General features: G+C 46.7%; 1 protein-coding gene across 1 annotated transcript; it reads right to left on the reverse strand.

Annotated features, from left to right (window-relative positions):
• Positions 1-2,106: 2,106 nt before the first annotated feature.
• LOC119885075 (BCL-6 corepressor-like) lies at positions 2,107-24,217 on the reverse strand. Its single transcript, XM_038695315.1, is given in 15 exon segments — positions 2,107-3,254; positions 3,348-3,459; positions 3,462-3,500; positions 3,671-3,748; positions 5,797-5,942; positions 6,667-6,833; positions 12,343-12,627; positions 13,842-14,128; positions 14,131-14,154; positions 15,618-15,905; positions 17,211-17,546; positions 18,569-18,734; positions 19,215-19,271; positions 20,749-23,895; positions 24,132-24,217. Coding segments are annotated over 15 exon segments (5,466 nt in total). The 5' UTR covers positions 24,135-24,217; the 3' UTR covers positions 2,107-2,923.
• Positions 24,218-25,602: the final 1,385 nt, after the last annotated feature.

Genomic DNA, 25,602 nt, shown 5'->3' on the forward strand with positions numbered 1-25,602 from the left:
TTTTCCAACATTTAATTGACTAGACGAATTAATTCAAATAATGATTAATTAATATCATTGCCCCTAAATAGGACTTTCCAATAAATTAAGTGGTTTCATTTCCTCGCCTCTTATGGATTTCCTGTGTACTGAGTGTGGTTTATTGTTTGTTTGTTTAGGAGTTGGCAAACTATCATTTCTTTGTATGGTGTGTAACAACCTATATATATTTCTTACCTAAACTGGTTTTGTCTGTTTGTGGACTGGAGCAGAGGTTTCGGCACACAGTAACAACCAAATAGAGCACAAAAAATAATTTTTACTTTTACACTTTTTCACCTTTATAATGTCCATTTATGAACCATAATAGCTGGTTATTAGAGGCTTATGTTCAGAGATGTTCCTTTATATCTAAAACTACATTCTGCTGTTGAGAGGGTGAGTGTGACCCTCCTGCACCTTCTCCCTCAGAATATGACTCTATGACTTCAGTGTTTGGGCTGAGAAACTAAGGTCTGTGAGGCTGAACTCTTCTTTTTTCAGCATCTCAATTAGCTGTTTGACAGTCTCTTGTCACTCCATGACCTTTACCTGGAGATGTGAATTGGGCCGTCTCCTCTCTGCCTGGAGACAGCAGCTAAAGCTCTGACTTCACTCCATAAAGCTCTCTGAACTCTGCTGCCAAACAAAACAAGCATTCATGTTGCACATTCTTAGAAAATCTTTTCAACGTAGAAGTCTTAAGATCATCCTAGAGCTAGATGATAATGATTTTAGTCTGCTTTCTCTCTTTCATCAGAGGATTTCTCCAGGGGTTTATTTATGGCTTGAGGGACTAGGTTCCCTCTCTAAAGCTCCATTGTCAACTTGTGGATCAACTAAAGACCCCCCACCCTTGCTCTTGGCAGCCTGCCAGGGATCTCTTTGCACCCACTCTGCAGAGATAGGCTAGTTGGGAATTCAGTTCGGAGTCTATCTGCCTTGTGAGGCTCTCCCTTACTTAAGACACCATTTTAGTTGCAGCTCAGCCAGATCGTCATGCTGACACACTGCTGCTCATTGTGCGCGTTCTTCAGAGCCTCCCAGACCGTGGGACTGTGAGTGTCTTTTACAGCCACTGAAATCCAGAACTTCTATTTGTCCCAAATATGTTTTGTATTGAAAATGCCTCATAATTTTTTAAATGAGCTGGGCACTTTAGTTTTCACATGTGAGTAAACAGAGAATTATTTGAGGACTATTTCAAGCCATGGATTTTGTGTTAGTATTTCTGGTTGCAGGATGGCATAGGCGGGAATGACTCCAATCAAACTAGAGTGCCAATGGTGAAGAAACACATGACTCACTACAAGTGTGGCTCATTTATGCTTTTTGACAGTAATAAGAGTCAGTGGAATAGGATAATAAAATATATCAGTTTGGTTACAACAATATTTGTTAGTTGGATTAATTTTTTCTGGGTTTTGATCTTTTGGTGGAACGAAGAAAAGAAAAATATATAGGAAAATATATAGAGCATCACTAGACATCCTATTTAAACTATATTTTGACACAGAGCTAAAAGACCCAGTAATATCATTACCTTAAAGCGGTTATCATTTCAGTTAATTTTGCAATTAAGAGGTGCATATTCCCAACTATTTGTACTCGTTTCAGTAAATTACCAAATACTGAAACACAGCACACACACATTGCCCTTAATCCTACCTTAATGCAGACAACAAAACAAATTCATATAAAATATGAATGTGGGTATCCTGGCCTTTTCAATTTGAATGATCATACCAATAAAAAAAATGTATGATTAAAAAAAAAATACAACACCCACACAGTTTAGACATTGGTCCATTAAATTTACCATCTAAAAAACAGTTTTTGCACAGTGGAGGGCGCTGCAAGCCACAAGCTTTTCAACATAGAACATCAGCAGATGGTAGTTCAGGTGTTGCTCAGTCATGGCTGCAGAAATATAATAAATGAATGACACCTACACTACAAAAATATTCCAAGAGATGGCAATGTAGGATTGTGTTTGTCACACCTCTATGACAGGCAGAAGATTGAATTTGATGGGACAGTCTAAAAACTAATTCAACATTGACAAAATAGGCACAAAAGACGTTTCCTCTTGCAGTTTGTATATTTATTTTAAAGCAACTTCTTTTGTAAAATATAAATACAAATTATGAGATATTTTAATTACAAAGTTAAAACAAAAATGAACACACCAAAAATTACTTTACTGCAGTAGCCTCCTTGTTATATACAAGCTCTGTGCCGAAGGGTGAATATCAACATTATCTTAAAACTTTTTTATACAAACAATTTTGTAGTTTTGCTTGTTAAATTACAGACTAAACAGGAAGCAAAATTTGAACATTTAAAAAAAAGATACAACAAACTAGCCCCTGAGGCTCAAGCGAGCGCTAAAGTCTGAGGAGAGAAAAGCAAAAAAATAAAACAGGACATCATGTGCTTCCTATAAACACAAATACCATATTCAATAGCACAGTCTCAGTACTATCCTGTACAGCTACACACAGGCACAATGTGCTGCGCGCTCACACACTCCATCCAATCGCTGACAACACGAATACACACTGTTGCCACACAAATCTTTCAGAGGGGAGTCATGAGCAACGTCCGAAAGAAACAAAAAACTTGATATTTATATATATATATATTTTTTTTATATTTATTTATTTATTTATACATATATTAATTTATAAAAATAAGACCATTATTAAGCCTATGGAGTCACAAATGTATTGATCCTCAGTTAACGGATGAAACGTTTCGGCAGCCAGTCAGTCCATCTGTACAGTGCAGGGCCGAAGCATGGGAACTAAGGGTCAGGCTAAGGCATATCATCATAACCCCTGGTTGGTTTTAAAGAAAACTGCAGTCGGTAAGGATCAAGGTCTGGGTCTATTGGCTTCAGGGGTCAGGATGAGCCCAACTTGCCCACAGCCTTTATTTTGTCCTTCAGTTTATTCCCCGGGTGGTCCCAGCGGTCGTCCAGACACTCTAGTGTGGAGCCCAGAAGAGCGGCCAGCTCAGCGCTGTCTTCCACCAGGTCCAACAGGTCCTTGCTATCCGGCTGGAAGCCCTCCAACTCCTCTGGGCAGGAGAAGAGCTGCGACAGAGAGGCCTGCCGGTAAAACTCTGCCTCTGCCACCGTCACAACCTCCATGTGGGGGAAGGTCTGTCGGAAACCGCGAGCCGACATCCGCAGCCGACGAAGCACATCGGACAGTAGCAGCCAGTTTCTGGGCCTGAAAGAAGAAATCAGCCAATGTTTAGGAATGAGGGCCGACAGAGGAAAAAAAATATCTAAACAATTGCCTGCTCTTGAGATCAAAGCTCACCCCTGGGAGAGGGACACCTGGATGTTATAGCAAGGCAGCAGAGGGCGGTCAGAGAACTCAAACTCAAACACCTCCCGTTTATCATCCTCGTCCTCATCCTCTGGGCCCGGGGGTCGGCCAGGATGTCGTAGATACCGCCCTCTTCACTTGACTCTGACACACATAAAGAAATACACATGAATAATTTTTAGTGAGCATCCACATTATCATAAAAAATACGCAGAGGTTTATCGTTCAAAAGCTACAGTAGATGAAGAGGTTTAAAAATAGAGACTTTGTTCGCACTAAAACACACACAGACACACTCGCTGATCAGTACTTACCACACACAGCGCTGCCATAGAATTCCCAATAAAGCCCTGGGTCGTCATCTGTGCGGCCCTGAAGGTCAGCAAAATAATCTATGGAGAGAAGAGAGAGCGAAGCCTGTTATTCAAGAGCTGGAGCCCTGAGGTCAGGCAACGAAGCAAATACCATTGCCCTTTAAGACTACAGCAGAAAAATGGATAAAGAGCATAGTAAAATAGAAGAGGAGGAGGAGGGCGGTGTCAAGAGAGAAAAGAGAAACAAACAGAGCAAATGTTCTGGGGGAGGGCTGATGGTCAGGGGCCAGCGGCTGTACCACAGGGAGGAGAGCGACTGTCTCCGCTGGGTTAGAGCTGGCTCAGTTCAGAGCGGGGCTGCCAGGAATCAAACAAGAACCACACAGTGCGCGCACACATCATATAGACAGATAGAGAGAGAGAGAGAGAGAGAGAGAGAGAGAGAGAGAGAGAGAGAGAGAGAGAGAGAGAGAGAGAGAGAGAGAGAGAGAGAGAGAGATAAGAGAGAGGAGCTGCATAAGCACATGCAGCGAGAGCAAAGTGTGTATTCAGCACGCGCGCGCTAACGCACACACGCGCGCGCACACACACACACACACAGAGAGCTGGGCTTTGTGCCAGTACTGAGGCGTGGGGCGTCTGGCGTGTGTTTGGAGGGATTAACGGCCTCCAGATGAGTGGGACCAGGTGGAGGGAGGGCAGCAAATCGCTCTCGCTCATTTTCTCCGGTGCTCGATCTCCCTCTCTCCCAGCTCTGTCAATCTTAGCAGCCATCGATCTATCCATCCAAGCTCTTCTCAAAATTCAACACCATCTTCCAGCCATCTACATATAAATCTCCCTTTTGCACTAAACCTGTTCACCCTTCTGCAGACCGTGAACTCACACCTGTTCATTTTCACCCTGACCTACCATCTCTTCTCCTGCATCCTGTCTCTTTTACTAAATCCTCTCTCGTGTATCTCAGATCATCAGGTTTAACTAGTTAGATGCTCATGTAATATTAAGCAGCTGGCTACACAGGAAGCGTGTGCATGTGCGTGCTTTCACTTCCTCGTCCTGTACATAAACTGGTCCTGTTGTCTCTTAATTACAAATATCAGAGGAGCCCTCTTGACACAAACGCCCCAAATACAAACCACGTCAGACTCTAGCGTGGCAGCCGTTTGAGAGGACACACTCAGGCGCTCACATGCACGCATACAAAAGCAGAGTCTCCAGCCAGAGCGAAGCCCATTTCCACACGTACGCTGAGCAAACACAGTTGGCGTTGCTAAGTAACCAGATAGAGGAGCTCAGAGGCAGCAGCACGCACCCCGGCGGGCTGAGACTCCCTTTCTAACAGGTGGTCGAGGGAGGGGTAGTGGGACGGAATGACTGAGATGGGCATGTCTTGTAGCAGCGATTGTGAGGAGGTGGATGAGGATTTACAGAGAAGGAACAGGTTGCACAGAGGTCATTGCATTGAAAGAACAGCAAACAGTGAATGAGCCAAGACTGGAGCATTTTTTTGAAGTGGGTTGCTGACCGATCTTTTCTACAATTTACCCTTGCCCCACTTCGATATCCACTTTCTAGACCAATTTTATATATACTATTGCACTTATTGCAAAACAGTTAAATGCATAACAGCAGTGTATTGTAAATTTTAGGCAATAAAATCAGACTCTTAGATTTAAGACAAAGGTTATGTCCTCTGTATTTTTGTATCTAAGGATTTGGGTTGGTTTGGAACTGTATGCCTGTTGTTTGCATGACAAAACCAGCCATCTATAGATGCATGTGTGTACTTTGCAGTTGCTGCTTCTCAGTACTTGGATGTTTATTATCTTAATTCATGGATAATAAAAGATCACCATTATTTCTAGCTGACATCGCTTGCAAGGGAACGCTTGACTAAAATAGAAGTCCTCAAATCCCCAAGTCATCACTTCTATTTTGTATCCAGGAACTTTGATTCAGGTTGAAAATCTGAATGAGCGTGATGACTGAAGGAGGGGAAAAATTATGTTTGATCTCAAAGGGACTTTGTGGACTGAACGTTGTATGTGGATTGCAACTAATGACCTCAGTATTTCTAAATCCCTGGCTTAACAGTGTTTATGAAAAGCCAGCTGGGATCTTACCAGTGAGGAAACGCTCCATGCTGTCGCTGTGGGTCATCTTGAGCAGGCCACGGCCAGAATATGTGGCCAGGGTGGGGTCAGCGCCATAAGACAGCAGGACCCGCACCACGTGCAGGTGGTCATTCTCCACAGCATCATGAATTGGTCTAGACCCACACAAATTTACATTCATTTTAATTTAAGGATCAAACAGGAACAGCACTGACAACATGGCCACAAAATCAGGACAGAGGTTAAAGATGTATGCATACATATATATACACATATATATATTACTGTCAAATTAACGGCGATAACTGATTCTTTATTATTGATTGAACTGATTATTTAGTATTGTTACTAGTAGTTTCTCAAATCAAATGTTGACAGCGATACTTTTAGTGGCACAGTGTGCCACTCGGTGAAACATAAGAGAACACACTTTTTTGCCCTCTTTACATTTCCTCTAAACTCTGACTTTGCAGGACATAAATTTAAAAAAACCTCAGTACTGTAATATTACGAATGGTGCAAATCTGGTAATAGTTTGATAAAAGCTAAACTGCTACACAATGCACCTTTAAGACCCGTGCACAGTTTCCAAGAACAGACCCCCTACTGTAAATTTTCATAACACAGCAGTGAAAGCACTAGCATTTCCCCATTTAAAACTGCAGATAATCTGTCAAATCACTGCTCTAACCAAGCAAATACAAAACCAGTCCCAGGCATTGTGTTATGAGCAAACTCAAGTGACTTAATTGATGACTAAGCCCTGGCTTTCCCTGTAAGGACATGCCATGATCATGTTTGCATTGTGCATAGGAGATGTGTTTATGTAAGCAGGCGTTTCTGTGATTTCCATGCATATGAATGAGTGTATTTGTTTACCTGGTGCCATCCTGTGCACTGCAGTTGATATCGGCCCCGTAATCCAGCAGGTGTTGGACTATGCTGAGCCAGCCGCGGGCGCATGCCTCGTGGAGAGCACAATAACCGGCGTAGTCTCTGTGATTAACCTCACATACTCTGTTCTCCAGACAGTATAGTACCACCTCCTAAAGAGAGCAAACACAGAGGGAAAGTAGAGTTTAACGTCTGATATTTTCTATGTATGGGTGCATGTGTAACAACGACCCAAGGAAAAAAGACCAAGCACACAAGTCAGAAAGAGCAGACACATTTGCAAACAGTCCTTTCCTTTACAGTTCCTGTGGGAGAGAAATTAGGGAAAGGAGGAACTGAGTGTGTTCCTGTGCTGGACAAACACACATGCACACACAAATGCTCCATAATACTAGAGATGGCGCCAACACACACTGAGGAGACTAAGTGTGACTCAACTGTATTTAGCCTGCCAGATCCTGCGCGTGCACATACGAGTGTGTGTGACTGTGTGTCTGTGTGCCCCGGTTGGGCCTGGACGCCACTGTGGCAGCCAGTTACGATGGCTGGGCTCTGAACACAGTGTAATGGAAGCGGAACAAAGAGATTTGAGAGAGGCGCTCAAGAGCTGGAAACGTTTTCTCTGGTCTAGGGCTGCGACAGTTGGGCATCCAGCACTAAGTAGTCAGACTGTTTCTCATTGGACTGGAGCAGCATCAGCGTGTTGATATGGGGCCTGTCCGAGTCAGACAAGTGTGTGTTTCAATACTGTGGGTATGTGTTTGTATCTGTGTGGAAGATTCAACTTAGTGTGGGACTGGGCAGACATATTTGCAGACTTGTAAAAAACAGAAAACACTGACAGTAATTTATATATATATATAAAATATTTGTAAAGGCATGACTCACATACATTGAGATACACTCTGTCCTGCTAACAGTCCTGTGCAGAGGGGAGGAAAGCTGCTCATCTGAACCTGGGGAATGACTCCAAACTTCCATTTCTATGCTAATTCTAGCCTGCCGTCTAGTCCAAGTGTTTATCTCTCTCTCTCTTTCAGTGCAGAGCGGATGGAGGGAGGAAGAGGAAAGGAAAGGCAGGCAACGGAGAGAGAACAGACTGACAGAGAGATGAGAGGAGGGCTAGAGAGGGCGGAAGAACGGGAGAAGCGAGAGGCAACACCCCAACAGATGACAGATTAATGAATCTGTGGATGAAATCTGCCGGGGCTGTCCTCTGGGCTGCAGCTGATAATAACAAGAGATGAAACGGAGGGGTGAAGAGTGGGTGGTGGTGGTGCGAAGTAAGTGTGTTTGTATGTGTGTGGGGTGGGGTGGGAGTGAGGGTCGAGCTGTGGAGGAAGGAGAGACAATGAAGAGAGGGGGAGAAGAAATGGAAAGCAGGATGAGAGAAAAGAAGTGAGCAAGTGTGAGCAAGAAACGAGAGGAAGTGGGACAACGCTCCAACTGGTTTTCGCTCACTGCCAACACTCTGTTTGCCTGCTGGAGAGAGATTCAGGAGCGCCGTGCCGAAGCTCCCCTCTGGGGGATTCCACTCGCTCTGTGTGTTTGTGCATGTGTGTGAGTGAATGAGAGCAAGTGTTAGAGAGACTGACGGGTAGAGAGAGTGTTGATATGCATCTTGCCTAAGTGTGTGTGCGTGTGTGCATGTGTGTATTTTTGGGCCGCTGATGAGTATGTGTGTGGCTGTGGAGGAGGCATAGCGCTAAACCTCTGAAGCCGTGTTTAATATCGCTGGAAGAGAGCAAGGAGCTTAGCACAAGAGCCCCTGCTTCCCGCCACACACACACGTGCAAACACTCCTCCGCAGTAAAATGAGACAACCCCCCCCCCCCCCCCCCGCTCTTTCCCTCCGTCCTCTAATCTCCCTCTCTAGAATGCTTCCCTGCGCTCGCCTGCAATCAATGCATCACTCAGACATTTAACCCCTTGCAGTGATGCCTTGTATACTCCTCACGTAGAACAGGTGTGTGTGTGTGTGTGTGTGTGTGTGTGTGTGTGTGTGTGTAAAAATGCCTATCACATGTGCAGGTGATGCATGAGTGGCTTTCCTTGTGTGATGAAGAGCCAACAGTCTATGCAGTAAAAAAGTTGGTGCGAGCCTAGACAAGTGAAACGTTTGCATGTGAGAGTGGTGGTATAAGAGCCAGACTGTTGCTGAATGACTGTGCTCGGGTAACAGAGGAAGCCTGAGAATCACATCTTCTGATCTCAGATAGTTTATTCATCTCACACTGACGCACTCACATGCTATTAGCTAACCGAACAACAAAGATAAATTTAAAAAAGCCATTTTTTTATATATATTATTCATTCACAATAAATGCCTCCAGCCTCAACCAATAACCTGTTTTGCATATTAAAGCTCAGCTACATACCAAATAAAACATTTCATTTAGGGGAAACCACAGTCTGAGCCTTTCCTGGTCATACCACAAAGTCATGACAAAATATATTCAAATGTCCTTGTGATTGAGTTGCTGAAAGCTTGGTGACATAGTGACTACACGTGGGGCTAGTTAATGAGTTACTGTGGTTGGCGCTAAATGCTAGCACACTACAGTAGCTAGCCTGATGCTATGATGATGGCACCCGCCAGTAAAAATAGCTCATGATGCTAGCTGGCTTGCTACCAGTCAGCTAACAATCAATTAGAAAGCCAGCTAGGTCCGTTGGCAACAGGATAACAAGTTAAAAAGGCTAATTCAAGGGGATGTATTTGTATCATCCATTGTGTGGAGACAGAGCAGACTAATTACAGCATATAGGATAGCCTCCTTAATTTTGGACTCTGTGGGTCTCGGTTTCCTCAAGTCATCACTGTCACGACTGTTTGCTATTGGCCAAAGGCACAAATTTGTGAGCCAAAGTTCAGTGTGGACTTTGTCCCCACAAGAAAATCCACAAATTGCTGTAATTTTGGTCCAAAACGTTGGTATCATAGATGCTGGTCTGACTGGGCACTTAAAATGCAATCTAGTTTTTGTCTTTGCTTGGATCATACATAGATTTGAGAAGGAAAATCAGAAGTGATTCATGTGAGGAGAATAAATGACAGATTGCACCTTTATCTGAGCTTTCAATGGGTAGAGCTGAGGGGCCCCCCGAGCCCCGGCACGAGGGGGAGAGGGATGAAGACATCCGCAGAATCTCTCCTCATTACCATTTCAAATGCTCAGAGAGGGAGGCAGACGAGGGAGAGTGAGAGAATAAAAGGGGAGCGAGGGGAGGGAGGAAGAAAGAGAGTGGGCTTTCGTGTGCAGAGGCACGGATCGCAAAACTAAACGAACATGAAATATGCACAGTGTCGGGCAGGCATCAGGAACAGCACAGAACATTGTGCGTGTCTTAAATTACATGCATGTGTGCATGACGTGATTCTGTATCCTGCATGTGCAGGTCTATACACAAAGGGATGTCTGTGCATGTGCTTTCAGGGTAACAACCGGTTCTATAGTGAGCATATAGGCTGTGAGTGTGTGTGTGCGTGTGTGTGCATGAGGCGATTCTGAATTTGCATGTGCAGGTCTGTGGGGGTGTGTGACAGCAGTGAGTGCGGAGAGTCAGCGCTCTGTGCAGCATATGGAGAAGAACACGTCAGGATGCCTGTGCATGTGCTTATTGGGTCATAACGGGTGTTTCACTGTGCGTATTTCTGTGTGTGTGTGCTTGTAATCAGCATGTGAGCGCTGTGTGTGTGTGTGTGTATGCCTGTGTCTCTCAGGCCCTCATATCTCTCTGCCTCAGTGTGATAAGCCCAGTGCTTGCGGCGCTAAAACACCAGCGTGAGACAAGTGCTCTGTACGTCTACAGGCTTGTATGCAAGTGTGTGTGGGGCAGTGTGCATAAATTGGTGTGTGTCTGCACACGTACTTGCATGCGTGTGTGCGTGCGTGCGTGCGTGCGTGGGAGCCCCAGGGGTCTGCCCCAGGCTTATCACACACAGGCAGTGAGAGACAAGCTTCCTGAGAGAGGGAGGGAGAGAAAGAGAGGGAGAGAGAGAAAGAAAGGGGGGGGTGGAGGGGAAGGCGGGGGTGTTGTTTGCGCAGCGGTCAGCGCCTTGTTTGTGTAGTCTCAGGTTTTCTCCCCCCTCCTCCATCTTTCCCTCTCCACACGCGGAACGCAGGAAGAGAAAAATGCGAAGGGGGAATGAAAAAAAAGGAGAGAGGGGGGAAAAAAAAAACGTTCGAGGGAGACGCATAAATCAGAGACAAGCCAGCTTCTCTCCAGCACGGCTGACTGAACCCTGCTGCTGCGCTGCACCCTGTGTGTGTGTGTGTGTGTGTGTGTGTGTGTGTGTGTGTGTGTGTGTGTGTGTGTGTGTGTGTGTGTGCGCGCGCGCGAGGGAGAAAAACAGCCGCCGCCACTGCTAACCACAGTCACCACGGCACATTAGAGGGCCATTAGAACGCGATTATACTCCCAGTGCTTACCTCTCATTCACACTCTTGCTCTCTCCCACCCTGACTCACACACATTCACGCATAATGACTGACACACACACACCACTCATCATCATAAATGTGTATAACAAACACACACAACCATAAAGCAACTAGTTAATGAGCAACAAAAGATACCCACATCTATTTACAGTTCTGTGAAGATGCCTCTGCTAGTGATTAAAATGATCATGTGCGCGCACACACACACACACACACACACACACACACACCGCATCAAAAGGTGAGTGAAACAGAGTGGACACATACAGCACAATCATCAGCTCAAGTGGAATTAAAACCACTTGGATCAATAAATGAATTTGTAAAATCTGTCTAAAAAGGGGGAAGAAACGTTCAGTATCACGAAAAGAAACACAAGGGACGTGGGAGAAAGAGACAGCGGGCCATCCAACTTTAATTAAAAGCTTTCAGAGCATTGGGAGTTGAGAGATTCAGTAGAATATACACTAGTTTCATTCTTTCTTGTATGTGTGGAGAACGAGAGGATCTGGTTTAGAAGAAACGATCATCTGCAGCTACACACAAGAAAAAAAACTTCCGATGCTAGAGCGAGCATCAGTGAGCATCAGTCTCCGTATAATGATCCCACCAATGCCTCATGCGGTCTGCGCACGCACGTGCATGTGCGCCTGCGTGTGAGAGTGTGTGTCACACTTCGCCTCACAGAAAATTAATGAGATGTGAGAGCGGAGCGAGGCAAGAGGAGGGGAGGCGAGGGGACTGTGTGCGCTCGCGGGGAAGGGGAGGAGGAGGAGGGGTGCCAACGACAATCTGAGTCACAAAGAGAGGAAGAGAAAGAGAGTGCTGAGAGGAAAGAGGGGGGAGGGAGAGAGCGGAAACCTGAGAGAGAAAGCGAGTAGCGGGCAAGAGGAGCAAAAAAGATGGAGTACGGCGAGAACAAAGCATGAGTAAGGGTGAAATAGAAGTAAATGATTCAAAAAGCAAAAGAGGGAGCTAGAAAGAGGAAGAATAGGACAGATGCAAGAGAGGAATCAGATGGAGAAAGACAATTTTAAAAAAAAGAATCGAGCTATGTCTGCCCGAGTCACAGACAGGAACAAAGTAGGGGAAGAAAATGAGCTCAATTTAAGTAGAGAGAGTGTGCTAAGATTTGGAAGAGATGAAGTATAAGAGTGTAAAATGTGAAGAGGGAAAGCGATAAGGAGGGAGGATGACTTTGAGCGAAGCCTATTACCTCGTAGCCCAACCGTGCCGCTCTCTGGAGCAGAGTCTCTCCGGCGTTCTTGTTCACGATCAGCCGACGAGCCTCTGGCGGGATCGGACGCACCGCGGGGGGCTCGGCAGGGGGGGTCCTGTACACCCCTGCCGGCTCTGGTGGGACACCGCCAGCTCGGTCGTTCACCTGGGGCTGCAGGGAGGGCGGACAGAGTGTGGCGGGGGAGCAGGGCTTGACTGGAGAGCAGGGATAATGATTAGGAGAGGCGGCTCCCTTCCTCGGAGCGCCACGCTGCTCACTCAGCTGAAGAGAGAGTTAGAGAGAGGGAGAGTGTTACACACTGCTACACAGCAGACGAGACACACATTCTCATATATAGAGACACACACGGACAGTCAAGGGCACATGGAGAATACACACAGACATCTGCGCGCACACACACACACGATATGGCATTGTGCATATTTGTGCATACTCTCACATGAACATATAATTGTTTTTTTGACAAAACAATGAAGTGGAAAATACAAAACTGGTATAAGTTTATGACATTCTGTCAATGGTTACTATACAGCCAAAATACATTAAAAAGAATAATCATATTTTCAATAAAGCTATGTTTATTCTCCTCAAAAAATGTTCTTATCCTCACATGATTTTTCAAATCTAACTAATTTGTATACCCCTTACATATAGCTTAAAATATACACCGATTTTCATTGACAAAATCTGTGTTCATATATGATTACTGTCTATGGAATACACACCATGCATCACTGAAAAAAAACCCACACACTCACACGACTTTCACACCAACTGCTCACGCCACAAACACTGCAGGTTGGCACGCCACTTTTCTTTAACCGCTAAACCAACAGAGCCTTCAGAGTGCAACACACGAGAGAGTGAGTTGCCTGCCTCTGTGTGTGTGTGTGTCCTCTCAGTGGAATTCCATGTCGAAGCAGCTGTCAGGCTGAGGAGGAGCAGGGGAGGAGAGCAGCGTGGGCGGAAAACAACTAGCCTCCCCCCCCCTCAATTTTTCCCCATGCTTATTTTTTTCCCCCTCTTTTCAACTCGGGCGCTTCATACGCTCGACCACGGCCGCCACATTCCTCACTATGTGAGAGAGAGTGTGTGCAGCCTTGTGTTCGGCACTAAGTGCGATGTATAATTGCTCTGGGGTTTTGTTGTTATGTCAGGAATGCTCACAAACACACAGACACTCACATCCCTGGCACGCACCTACACACAAAAACAGCACCGATGACACACGCTCGACAATTAAGGCCAGAGACAAACACACATGCATGCAGGCGCTCCGCAGGGAGCCGCTAAGGGCACAAAGAGGTCAAAGCTCCAGCAGCCCTCTAAACATTGTAAACATACTTCCTTCCTCTCTCCCTCCCTCTCTCCCCCAGCTGCATAATCAGAGGCGCCGGCAGGCATACTGAAACAGACGCCGTTGCTACAAACATCCAGACGCCCGTATCATGCCCAGACACCATATCAGCACTCACCTTGTCATCTTCAGCTGCTCCTAGATCAGCTACACAACGCTGGCCTGGGCTGTTAGGTGTGGCCTCTTTCCTTTTCTCCCGCTCTCGCTCCCGCTGACTGGTGTGTTTGGTCTTGCACGGCCGCTTGCCCTTGGGTTTGTCCGTGTCACTATGGCGACGGGGTTTGAGGGGAGGGGTTCCGCCCACAGACAGCTCTGGGGCTGGGGAGGGGGGGCCCCTCCTGGGCTCCTTGAGGCCACGGTCACCTGAGAAGGGGCCCAGTGGTTGCACTCTGTCCTTCAGTTGGCCGGGGGAAGGGGAGAAGTAGCTACTCCTGGAGCAAGAGGAGAGGAAAGAGGGAGGCAGAGTGAGCGGCTGATAGTGTGAGACCTCAGTGGAAAGGGAGGATTGGAAGGTATTGCAAGGCCATCTCTCACCCTCTGTTGGTTTATTAATGAGTGCACAGAGCTGTCTGGGAGCGCAGCATGCTTGCTCGCTCGCACAGGAAAAAATAAATAAATAAAATGAAAACAGGCACGCAAACACCACTTGCACGTACAACACAGGCTCACATAAACATCCCCGTAGTGACTTGTGTGCACTCATTCACTGCAGCAAGGACACTGCTATGAGTAATCTCCTTAAACAAATGTGGCACTGTCTGGTTTCAGCCTCTTATAGTACATATTTACACGAAAAATAAAAACCTGCCCTTGAAACCACAATGTCAAAATGCTGTTTAATAGCTTAATGGAAATACATTTCCTCCTAAAGATCATTGGAAAGCATTTCTAACTACTCAAGAATGTGATATAGGTCTGATTTGTGTTACAATAGAACTTTTAGAATAAACAGTCCATTAAATTAGTCCAAGGCTGAGAACCAATGAGGAGGAAAGAGAAATGATATAGCTTACCGATGCTTAAATAAGCAAGCACTTTCTATGTAAAGTCTGTTTCTGGGAAAAAAAAAAAAAAAAACTTTTACAATATGAGATTCTTAACATACATGAATATATTTTATCTGATTAGTGGAATCCTGAAAAAAATTAAGAAAAATAACAAAGACCACAGCCCTGACTGACACAGAGCGGAATAACCACGTTCATTGTAAAACACGGCTGTTGCCAGGGCGATGTTATCTAAAAAAGGTGAGAAATTTTTTTTTAATAATCAGTGGCCAATCAAGGCCTGTGGTTCCTGCAGGAAACATAAAACCAAAATCTCCCCTGCTTTTTCACTTCCTTTAATCTCTCTCTTGCTCTTTTATTCTCCCTTCGTCTGTGCCTCCCTCCGCCTCGGTTTGGGCACATGAATAAGGGAAAGCCCTGGTTTTAATAAGTTACCCCCAACCCTCACCCCACCCACACTCCCCGCCCTCCCTTTCCCCGTGACCGGTCTTAAGGGGAAAAAAGAAAGAGAAAAATCATTGATCACACATTAGTCACACTACACCTGCCCACGCAAATCTCCACCAGCCACTTCCCTCATTCGCACTTTCATCGCTCTCACAGAGTCCGCTGTAGACCAGCTGAGCAAAAAGCACAAAACCACAGGGGGGGTAAGCATTGTAGCTTTTAGTCTCCAGGTCCAGTTTGATTCCCCAGCCTTTCCTCTGGCAGGAGGAAGTATCCCCTACCTCATTTCCCCTGCCCCCTCCCTGAAGGCTCACGGGAAATCCCCCCCAACACAGACTGCTCAACAAGAAAGTGAAACGTGAGCCAAAGATAGATTTCCGTTACCCTAGCTGAACTCAAAGATACAGCTGCGGTTTGCACGGCTGGCGGTTCATTCTTACCATTAAGTAGCTTCTCGCAGCCCCATTTCCTGTTGATCTCGGCTCTCTGCACTGCGGCTCTGTCCTCCGGCTCACTAGCCCTGATCTTGCGTTCCCTTGGGTTCTGGGCCGGGGCTACCAAGCGGGGCTGGGGCCACGCTCTCTCCTGTTTGATTTGGGAAACGTCAGGTGAAGCTGTGCCGGCAGAGGGCTTGCTGAGTCGCAGTCCCTTCAACTCGATGCAGACCTTGAGCTTCCGCACCTCGTCATCATCCTCTTCATCATCAACACTGGCCTGCTCACGCTCATCTGCAGACAACAGAAATACATAATTACTATTGTTTGCCATATCATATAAACAGCTATATTGCCTAGAACGGTGCCTTGAAATAACAATTAACAAGTATGTTTGTTTACTTTATTCAAGAAGGGACAATGCACATTAATTAACACGAGCACATGGGTCCATCATGTAAATGTGCCGAATTCAGTCATACCGGCTCATTTTCATCTGCAGTCACTGGCAGGTTGATGGCATATAAAAAAAATATATATTCTGGTCACATTCAAGTTTCACCTCAGTTATAAGATTAGATAAGAACATTCTTACCCATTACTTATCAAAAACCCAATGGAAAAACTCAGAAATGCATTGTGGGCAAGCTTAAATAATAAAATAAATAAAAACAGTTCAGAACACTTCAAAGTGCCAATGAGTTGACATCTGGACATGAAAAGGTTTTCACCCTTTCAAAGACACCACTCACCTTCTGCAATGCACGAAACTATTTTATGTAAATTCATACCAAACTACAGACAACTGAGCACAAAGAAACAATGCCATTAATCACTACATTCTTATGGCTTATAAAACCCCCTCTAAGACTTACATTTAACACACACACACACACACACACGCAAGAGGCAGGGAGCTGGATGTGAAATAGACATATTGAGGAGTAGTAGGGGAAGAGAAGTCAAGAATCAAGGTGAAGACACAAAGCAATAAAGATTGAAGAAGCACAGGGAGAGTTCTCCCCCCCTGAAATTCACAGGGGGGGGGAGGAGGGTATTTGACTCGTCTGCCAGCGCCGGGGAGAGCAAACGTGATACCGCATGCCAGAAAAAAAGGGAACCCAAACAGATGAGGGGAAAAAAGAAAAGGAGATGAAACGAGAAGAAAAGAGCAGCTTTGAAGAGGGTGGGTAAGCGCAGTGGAGGAACGGCAGAGCTGAAAGAAAAGAGAGAGAATGGCTGTCCCTCTTCCTCGCTTCTCTCTCGCGCTCCGCTCAAAGGCAGGATTAAACACTTCTCTGAGCTGGCTGCCACACAGAGCGAAAGATGGGACAGAGAGTGGTAAAAGGGGGGTTGGGATGGACTGGGTTTAAGGTGGAATTGATTGGGAAGGAGGAAGCGACAAAAGGAATAGAAAGATTTTCTTTTTTAAAGAGCAAGGGAACAAGGGATGAGACAGGGCTCAGCATAAAACAGGATGAAGGGAAAAAAATGGGCTGAATTAGAGAGATGCATGGAAAGCAGATGAAGAGAGGGGGGGGTGGTTTAAAGAAATGGAAGATGCATGTGAATGACAGGGCAGGTTCTAGAAATTCTCACCTGAAAGCTTGGCTCTTTTCTCTGGGTGGGACAGCCTGTCTACTTCCTCTCTGTCCGTGTCGTCCTGTTCAGCCTTGGGGCAGAGCTGGCGTTTCCTGGTGGGTCCAAAGCCAGGGCTGGCATTCTCCTCAGTATACCCCTTTGCCGGTTTCAAAGTTGGGGGCACACAATAATCTCCTTCAGACTCCCTCATCACCTTCCTGGCTCTATCCTTTAGCCCTTCACTGGCACCTCTGGTCCCATCTTGGGCCCCATGCCCTGGGGACAGAGGCTCCTTCTGGACCCCACACCTCTGGAGAACTGGAACTCTGTTGTTTGCGTATGCCGGCCGGACACCTGAGCAAAGCAGAAACAGACGGATGGAAAAGAGAGGTGGGGGCGGGCACAGGCAAAAAAGCAACAGAAGATGAAAGAGACAGACTCACGGGAAGAGAATGCAGACAGACAGACAGACCGCAAACCAACCAGACAGACAGAAAGAGAGCAGGGAAACAAGGGGTGGGGGTGTGACGGGGCAGGGGATTGACAGAGGGAGAATGCCAGTTAAACACCAGCCAGCTTTTATTCTGCTTTAAAGACAGGCAGTAAAACTTTGATGGGGTAAAGACTTTTTAATCTGATGTGAGCCGAGCCAGCGGGCTGACGGGTTCAGTGCAACTGCTCGCACTTCCAGCGAGCAGAGGCAAGAAAACATCCTGCACAGGCGACCCAACCCCCCCCAAACCCCCACGGCATGACCGCACCACGCCCTTCTCACACTGAGCGTGACTCGACCCCCCCCTCCTCTCTCTCCGACTCCCTCTCCTTCTCTGTCTCTCTCCATGCCATAATTAGGCTCACACGTCAGCCACGGCCTCGCTCCAACACACAGCTGGGCTCCCAGCCAACGTAACTAACCCCCCTTCCTCTTTCCGTTGCGCTCTCCCATCCGCTTTAACCCACTAAGTCTCCCCCCGCTTTCCCTCTCTCTCTCTCTCTCTCTCTCTCTCTCTCTCACTCAGCCAATCTCTGCCCCTCCTTCTCCTCTTGCCCTCCCTTCTCGATCGTCTCTCCGCGCAGATAAGCACAAAAGACTTCTTGAAAATAAAACTCCCCCTTTCTGTCTCTCTCACTGGCTTGTTCGCTTGCGCTGCCTAGCTTGTGTAAGAGTGCATGTGTGTGTGTTGAGTCTGTGTGGAAGTGTGTGTCTTTTTTTTGTAAGAGTGACCCGGTCTTGCCTCAGCATTTGCTGCAAGTGCATGAGTGTGCACGCGCACCTATTGTTTGTGTGTGTCCTTTTCTGAGTGTTCATTTGCAGAGTGGGTGCATGTGTGTGTCTGTGCGCGCATTATGAGTGTGTGTGGTGCTGGGTTACTCACCCTCCCTTTCTCCCTGCCTGGTGGTGTGTTGGCAGTGTTCCAGCGCTCGCTCTCTGCTCTGGCCGTCTGCCAGCTCCCGTCCTGCTGCCGCTGCCGAGGCAGACACACACACACTGCCGCCCTCCTTCTCCTTCAGCTCCAGCTCCGAGAACCGCATCATTGCCCGCTGTGCACACACACACACACAGATGCAGAGAAAACCCATGAAAACCACTCATCGTCTGCCCACGCCGCACACACACCTCTCTAAGCCTCAATCTGGCCTCAACAGCTACAGAAGCAAAAATTGCGTCAGAAATCACACTGTCTCAAAATCAAAGAAAATGGCAAAGAAATTTAACCCACACACACAAACACACACACAGGACAAAAAGGTAGACAGATAAATCACAAGCATGGCATCAAGACACAGATTAGACTACTGCAGCCACTGTGAGTCCATGCGCTCTGGGGCTTAAGTTCTGGCATCTCCCTTCCTGAAACATAAACATGGCTAGGAAACATATACATCTAAGCCCTGAGGCAGAGAGAGGAGATGAAAAGGAGGAAAGAAAGGAGTGGGGGGAAAGGAGTGTGCAGCGGTACAGAGTACAAAGGAGACAGAGCCCATCAGAGGCAGATGTGATAAGAAATGTAAAGAACTGACCTCCCAGTTAGCTGCAGGTTGACTTATATTACTCCCCTCTCGTGATATGACTTCCATCTAAGCAATTAGAATGGGGGGGCTCAATATATCTGTCCATCATTTCATCTTTTTTAATGAATTTATGTTCTCCACATGTTTCTTTACACACAATAGTCAGCCACAATCCCACAAAATAACACAATCAAATTAAAGTGACTCAACAGGTCAATTTACACTGCATCAAAACTATCAAATAATTTCTGAACTGCATGAATGACAAATTTGAAGATAATCAAAACAATATGTTCATTCTAAGCATGATTGATAACGCTAATTCAGTTTTAGCGGTCTCATTTCTTTTTCCCAAAGAGACTTCCACATCTAATTTTTACATGTCCAGAAATAGAGCGTTTGATAGCTTTGTGTTGCAGCTGTGCATTGACAAGCATGACACAGACAAAACCACAGTTTTCTAGGCGTTCACAACATATACAGACACGTGCGGCCTATTAACCTATCTGCGCTCTGAGCCAGTAGATAACACAGAATAGAGTTTGTTTGTGTTTCTATGCTGAACATTGAGCATAAGGAACCAGATATAACAGTCTAAAATGAATAGCTCAGTGCCTGAAATGAATGACGGGATGATGGCCAAGTGTAGGGGACTTTGCTATAATTGTGCATTTACAGATATCGTGTGATGTGTGTTAGAAGAGGGTCTTCTAGCCAAGGGGGTGAGGAGAATTATGTACTTGGGCAGCAACCAGGCAGGGCAGCATAGGCCATCAGGGGGAGGAGGGTTAGGGGAGGATAGTGACTGGCGGGTGGGGGCATGCAGAAAGCATAAGAGAAACCCCAAAGAGGGCAGCTGCTGGTTTTTAAGCACACTGCAAGCCCTCCACTGGCCCTAACCTTGGGGTTAAGCATAGCCAAAGGCAGTGTGAACTGTGAGGTTGCCACAGTCATGCTATGAAACTACAGTATATGGGCTCTACAGCACAGTCAGCACTAACGCATGCTTTAGCCCCCAGGCAGTCACACAAGGACAAGCACGTACGGACACACAAACACGCACGCACAGAAATAACCTTTACAATGACTGCTCACTAATCAACATAGATGGCAGCCCTGGTTAACCTTTGAACTACCCTCCCTGATAGAGGGCCTTGCACCAGCTCACTAAGACAATGATAAACTACGGGAGGGTCAAGCCTATGGCTAGGACAGTAGCATGACAGCACTTCTATTATTCTGTACTGTGTTGTAAATGCGGAGTACGCCAATTTCATGCAGGGTTCGTTCTACAGGCAGTTCTGAATATTGCAGCAAAGGAATACAGTCAGACAGTGGCCCTTGGGGGTTTATTCCTGTGTGGATGTTAGAGCTGAAAGTATGTTTGAAATGTCTGCACATATAAAAACATCTGTCATAATGACCTCTCTCCAGCCCACCACCAACTTCAGCCCAATATATCCTGTACTGTATATACATATGCGGGCGCGCGCACCCACACACACACACACACACACACACACACACACATTAATGGCCTTACCTGCAGGGCTCTCTGTTCACGGCTCAGCTTGCTGGAGTCAGCATACAGCTCAGTGGTGACACATTTAAAGCGGTCGCCAACGTAGCCTGAGGAGTTAGCGATCCTCTTGGCCAGACTGGATCTACGAGAGCCTTTAGATGAAGTCTGGCAACCCTCTTCTTCTTCTTCCTCATCCCCTTCTCCTTGAGACTCCCCAAGGTCAACAATACTGTCCTCCTTTTCAGTCTCCCTCTCACACACCTTCTCTTCCTTCACTACATCTGTGCAGTGCTGAGTAAGGTGAAGCGCTCGGCTGTCTCTGCCCTGTTTGTCCTTACCAGAGCTGCGCTCCCCAGATGTGCGGGCACAGTGCAAGGTGCTCTGGTCGAGATCTCCAGGGTCAGGGCTGGGACTCTGTTCTTCAGGGCTATCTTCTGCTAGGGCAACCTGCCCTGGAGAAGCTGTGGATGTTCTAGATGTCACTCCAGGACAGCCTGTGTCCCGAACAACCTTTGGTTTCCCGAAGGGAGTTTCTGGCTGTCTATCAGTGTGATTGGGTTTCAGGATGGGGCTCTGTCTGGAGTGGACTGAATAGGGATGGGAAAGGTGGTGTTGGTGTTTTGGCTCGTAGTCAGTCTTTGTCAGATTTTGTTTACTATGACAACATTCATTTTGGTTAACCTTGGTGCTGATCTCAGCAGAGGGCTGTTTGTGGACTGTTGGGGTAGACTCAATATCTGTGTCAGAGTGTACAAGGTCAATGCAGACAATATTTTCTCTGGATGTTACAGAGGAAGAGAGGGTTTTGCTTTGACTGCCACCCTGTCCTTGTGCTCCTGCTTCCCTATTGGGCTTAATTTGGCTTCCTTCGCTCGTCTCTCTTCCAATGTTGTGATCTCTGTGGCCCCCACATTCTTCGACAGCTCCCCGAGATTTCTCCTGTCCCCGGGGCTTCAAAGTAGCATCTCCCCTTTCTGGCGGCTTGTTGTCTGAGCGAGTCTGCATCAGGGGATGAGCCATCTCCTGTGAGTTATAAGTGAGGTATTCCCCTCCTGGAGCACCTGGGAGGTTGTGGTAGGGTAAAGGGTGTTTTGCTGCCAAGTGGGTTGGGTAAAGGCTGTTGCTACCCAGCAATACTGGGTGATGGTAGACTGGGCCTTTCCCTGCAATTGGCAGGGAGTGTAGTGCCATGCCATCAGGGATGGGGTAGTGCAGGTATCTATTGGCATAGGCCAAACTGTGGTTCAGGTAAGCGTCGCTTTGAGGAAGGTAAAGGTGGCCAGGAGGGTGACCATTCTCTAAACAGGGCCTCTTGTATGATGACACCTCTGGAGTCGTTTCACCTCTCTTAGTGGTCTGGGAGGACTTCTCTGTTCCTTCTCTGTGGTGGCCCACGGCTGCTGGATGTTCTGGTTGGCTGGGGCTGTGTTTGACCCACTCACCATTGGGTTTGGGAGAAAGAGCCCTGGAGCTGACCAGAGAGGAGTGCTGAGAGGAGGAAACAGTATGGTTGGGATCCCCTATCCTTGGACAGGATGAGCTACGTTGCTGGGGGAGTACTCTCTCCAGACCCTTGTGTTTGATAACTGAGGGTGAGGAGCCTTTGGCTTGTGAAAGGCTCAGGTCTGTGTTAGGCCTTGGAGAGGGGGGCAAGCCTGGTGTGTGCTGTGCATGGGAAGGAGACGGGCTAGGTACAACCCAGGAGGAGTGTAAAGTGCTAATCATCTCTGGCCTCTCTGGGACCTTTGAAGAAGTGCTGCTGACCACAGAGTGAGAGGAAGGTGAGAGGGACACGTTTTCCTTTAGGAGCTCTCGGTTAGAGGGCAGTCCATAACGTGCCCCTGGTGCTATAGTGTCCATCTTAACTTGGAATCCATTGGGAGGCAGTCCAAACTCCAGTATTCTCCCAGACAAATCCAAGGGCTTCTCTGCTGAGTCTTTGGTTGCTTGGGGTGGGTGAGTTGGCCGCTCAAAATTGGGTTTGGAGGGTGACCTACTGGGTCTCCTCTCCACCCCTACACTTCTGTGCTCAGGCGCCACATCTCTTGGCCTAGATTTGTGTGTGCTGGGCCGGGCAGGAGAGGGCTGCTCTGATGCCATGCTGCTCACAGAGAATGGATGGGGAATGGACTGTGTAGATGAGGCAGATATTGAAGAGGAGGGTGGTTGTCCTAACCTAACGACTGGCCTTTGTAAATCCAGTGAATTATCAATGAGAGCAGGAGGAGGGGGAGGTTGGGGTAGGCGAGAAGATGCATGAGGAGAAGAATCAGTAGGCAGACTATTATTATTCCCACCACTGGTGCCACTAGTGCTACTGTTGTTATTGTTGTTGCTAGAGCCCTTCCTTGAGGGAGGTCTGCTTGGTCTGCTGCTCCTGCTCGGGGACCGGTCCCTGTCTATAGCAGTCTGATGGTGCTGAGGATGAGGGGAAGGTTGGTGAAGCTGCTGTGCAAATGGAAGCCCCTTGTCCTGGCAGTGTACCAGTGATGTGGGGGCCACTGTGACTGCAGGAATCCTCATAGGGGGTGCTACAAGGGGAGAAGAGATGGGAGAAGGAGGATAGGGGGGCATATAGTAGAGCCTCTCAGCAGCAGAAGCGGCTGCTGCAGGGTTAACATTGCCTCCCTGGGCTGCACACAGAGAAGAGTAGGCCAGGTGCTGGGGAAGATAAGGGTTGGGTTGGCTGAGCAAGGAGGCTTTGTACATGTTAAGAGCCGCATACTTGGATGTGTCCATGAAGGGATACATGCTTGCTTCGGGGTAGGGGTTGAGCCACGGCAGGCGGAGGTAGCTGCCACCAGCACCTGCCAAGCCCAGTTCAGAAGCTTTTTCTCCAGGTCCTACTCGGCGTTCCAAACCTAGACCTTCATTTCCAGTTCCAGGAACCAGCATAGGCTTGGGGAGACCTGGAGGGGTGCCCTTGTAGAGGCCCAGATATCCATTAGTGGGCTTACGACTGTCCAAAGGGCCATCAGGCTTGTAGAGGAGCTCTGGGAGACCATCCCTATTATAAGTGAGGGGAAGGGTGGCTGTCTCTCGGCTCTTCTCTGCTGACAGTGCTCTGATCCCTGGGTACACAACCCCACCATGGAGACGAAGACCTTCATGCATTAGAGTGCCTCGGTCCAGCCCCATCGCTGCCAGTGGCGTCAACCTTGCATCCACCTGCAGCAAAAAGGGGATACCACAGAAGAAAATGTGACTACCAACATAGAAAGAAAAAAAGACAGACAATTTGGATAATCATACATTGAAAGCATGAACAATAAAAAAAAAAGTAAGCACAAAAAGATTTTAGCGTACTAGGATAGTTGCGTGCATGCAAACGTTTATTTCCACATATTAGTAACTCAACTGACAAATGAGTATAAACAGTACTGAGGATGAGTACTGGGACTTGCCATGTTTTGTGTGATGTGGTTCCCTTGTCTTAGTTCCAGGTTGGTTTGTGTCTCAGCATCGACATCACGAACAGATGTTGCCCTGCGGAGATGAGCAAACAGTTAGCAGTTAGTGTCTTGGCTCCGCCACATACGCACACATATAGACAAACACACAACACAGCTCAGTTGTAATCCCACTGCCCAAACATTTTTTTAAAAGGACAAAAATGTCAGTTTATAAGTATACGTAAATATCTGGTCCACGCAAAAAATACTATATCAACAGATATATTTTTGCTATATAGTAGTAAAATGTGGAACAAAGATGTTTAATTAAAATGAAAGACAGGGAGTGGGGCGAAGGTACAAAGAAAAGAAAGATAATGGCAGCATTAGCTATAGTTATCACACCCTTCTTCTCACACACACACACACACACACACACACACACACACACACTCACACCTCCACCGAAGTAGTCAGTGGAGATGAAAGTGCTGTGAGCTCCCCTTCCCTCCCCTCCCATCCGTCAACGCCCCTCAGCACCCCCCACCCCTCCCCCATTCCTATCCCCCTCCCCTGACCCCCATCCTGCCCACCCTGCGGGCTAGACGAGCATTGTGGGGCTGCATCTATTCAGTCACGTTCCCCACACACTGGTTTTTCTGTGCCCTCTTTGACCTGCTCTCTCAGCTGCCTCAGCCAGCGAAGCGAGGGAAGATTATACATCAGAGACCACTTCGGTGGGAGACCATTTACCGCCCGCCAACACAGAGCCACAGATCAACAAACACTCACACCAGCGAAAACACGCTAAAGTATAGTATGGAAGAGAAAAAGACACAACTGTGCAAAATTTAAAATAAACTATAGATTCAGTTTGAGAACGCATAACATAGGAGACAGGTATAAAGATAAAGAAGAACATGACCATGGAAGTGAAAAGGCCGTTTCTTTAAAGTTGATTTTATTTTTAATTAAAAAACACCAAGATCCCTTTGTGTGTGAAATGCGCTTTAATCTACAAATGATTTGTTTACATTTTAATTTCTTTTAAGCAATGGAGCATAACAGAGCTGTTATTTTATGTTAAGGAGATATGAAATAAGTTACAAGTACATTGTTATCAATTATTCATTAGTGCAACATTTAAGAAGATGACACATTTAATAACTCGTCTTTAACATTAAATCTGTGCTTTTATCAGCTGGGCTCTGCTGATGGGGCTGGAAGATATAGCTCTTGCCAGGACTAAATACAATTTTTGTCAAATATGAACCATGCTGACCTATACTGATATACAGCAAAGTGAGAAAATGAACACGACCTTACTCCAAAACCTAATGTACATTAAAAGCAAAGAAACGACCACAAATTTAATTAAACTGCTCAAATTTACAGCAATGTTTCAAATTTGTATTTATGTTATGGTGTCATTTTAGTGACAACAAAAGTTAAGGTTTTAAGAACTGTAACAATATCTTGCTTA

This window comes from Micropterus salmoides, unplaced genomic scaffold (assembly GCF_014851395.1).
Source record: "Micropterus salmoides isolate LMB-PRFRI ecotype aquatic unplaced genomic scaffold, ASM1485139v1 Ms_hic_scaffold_3901, whole genome shotgun sequence".
Taxonomy (NCBI): Eukaryota; Metazoa; Chordata; class Actinopteri; order Centrarchiformes; family Centrarchidae; genus Micropterus; species Micropterus salmoides.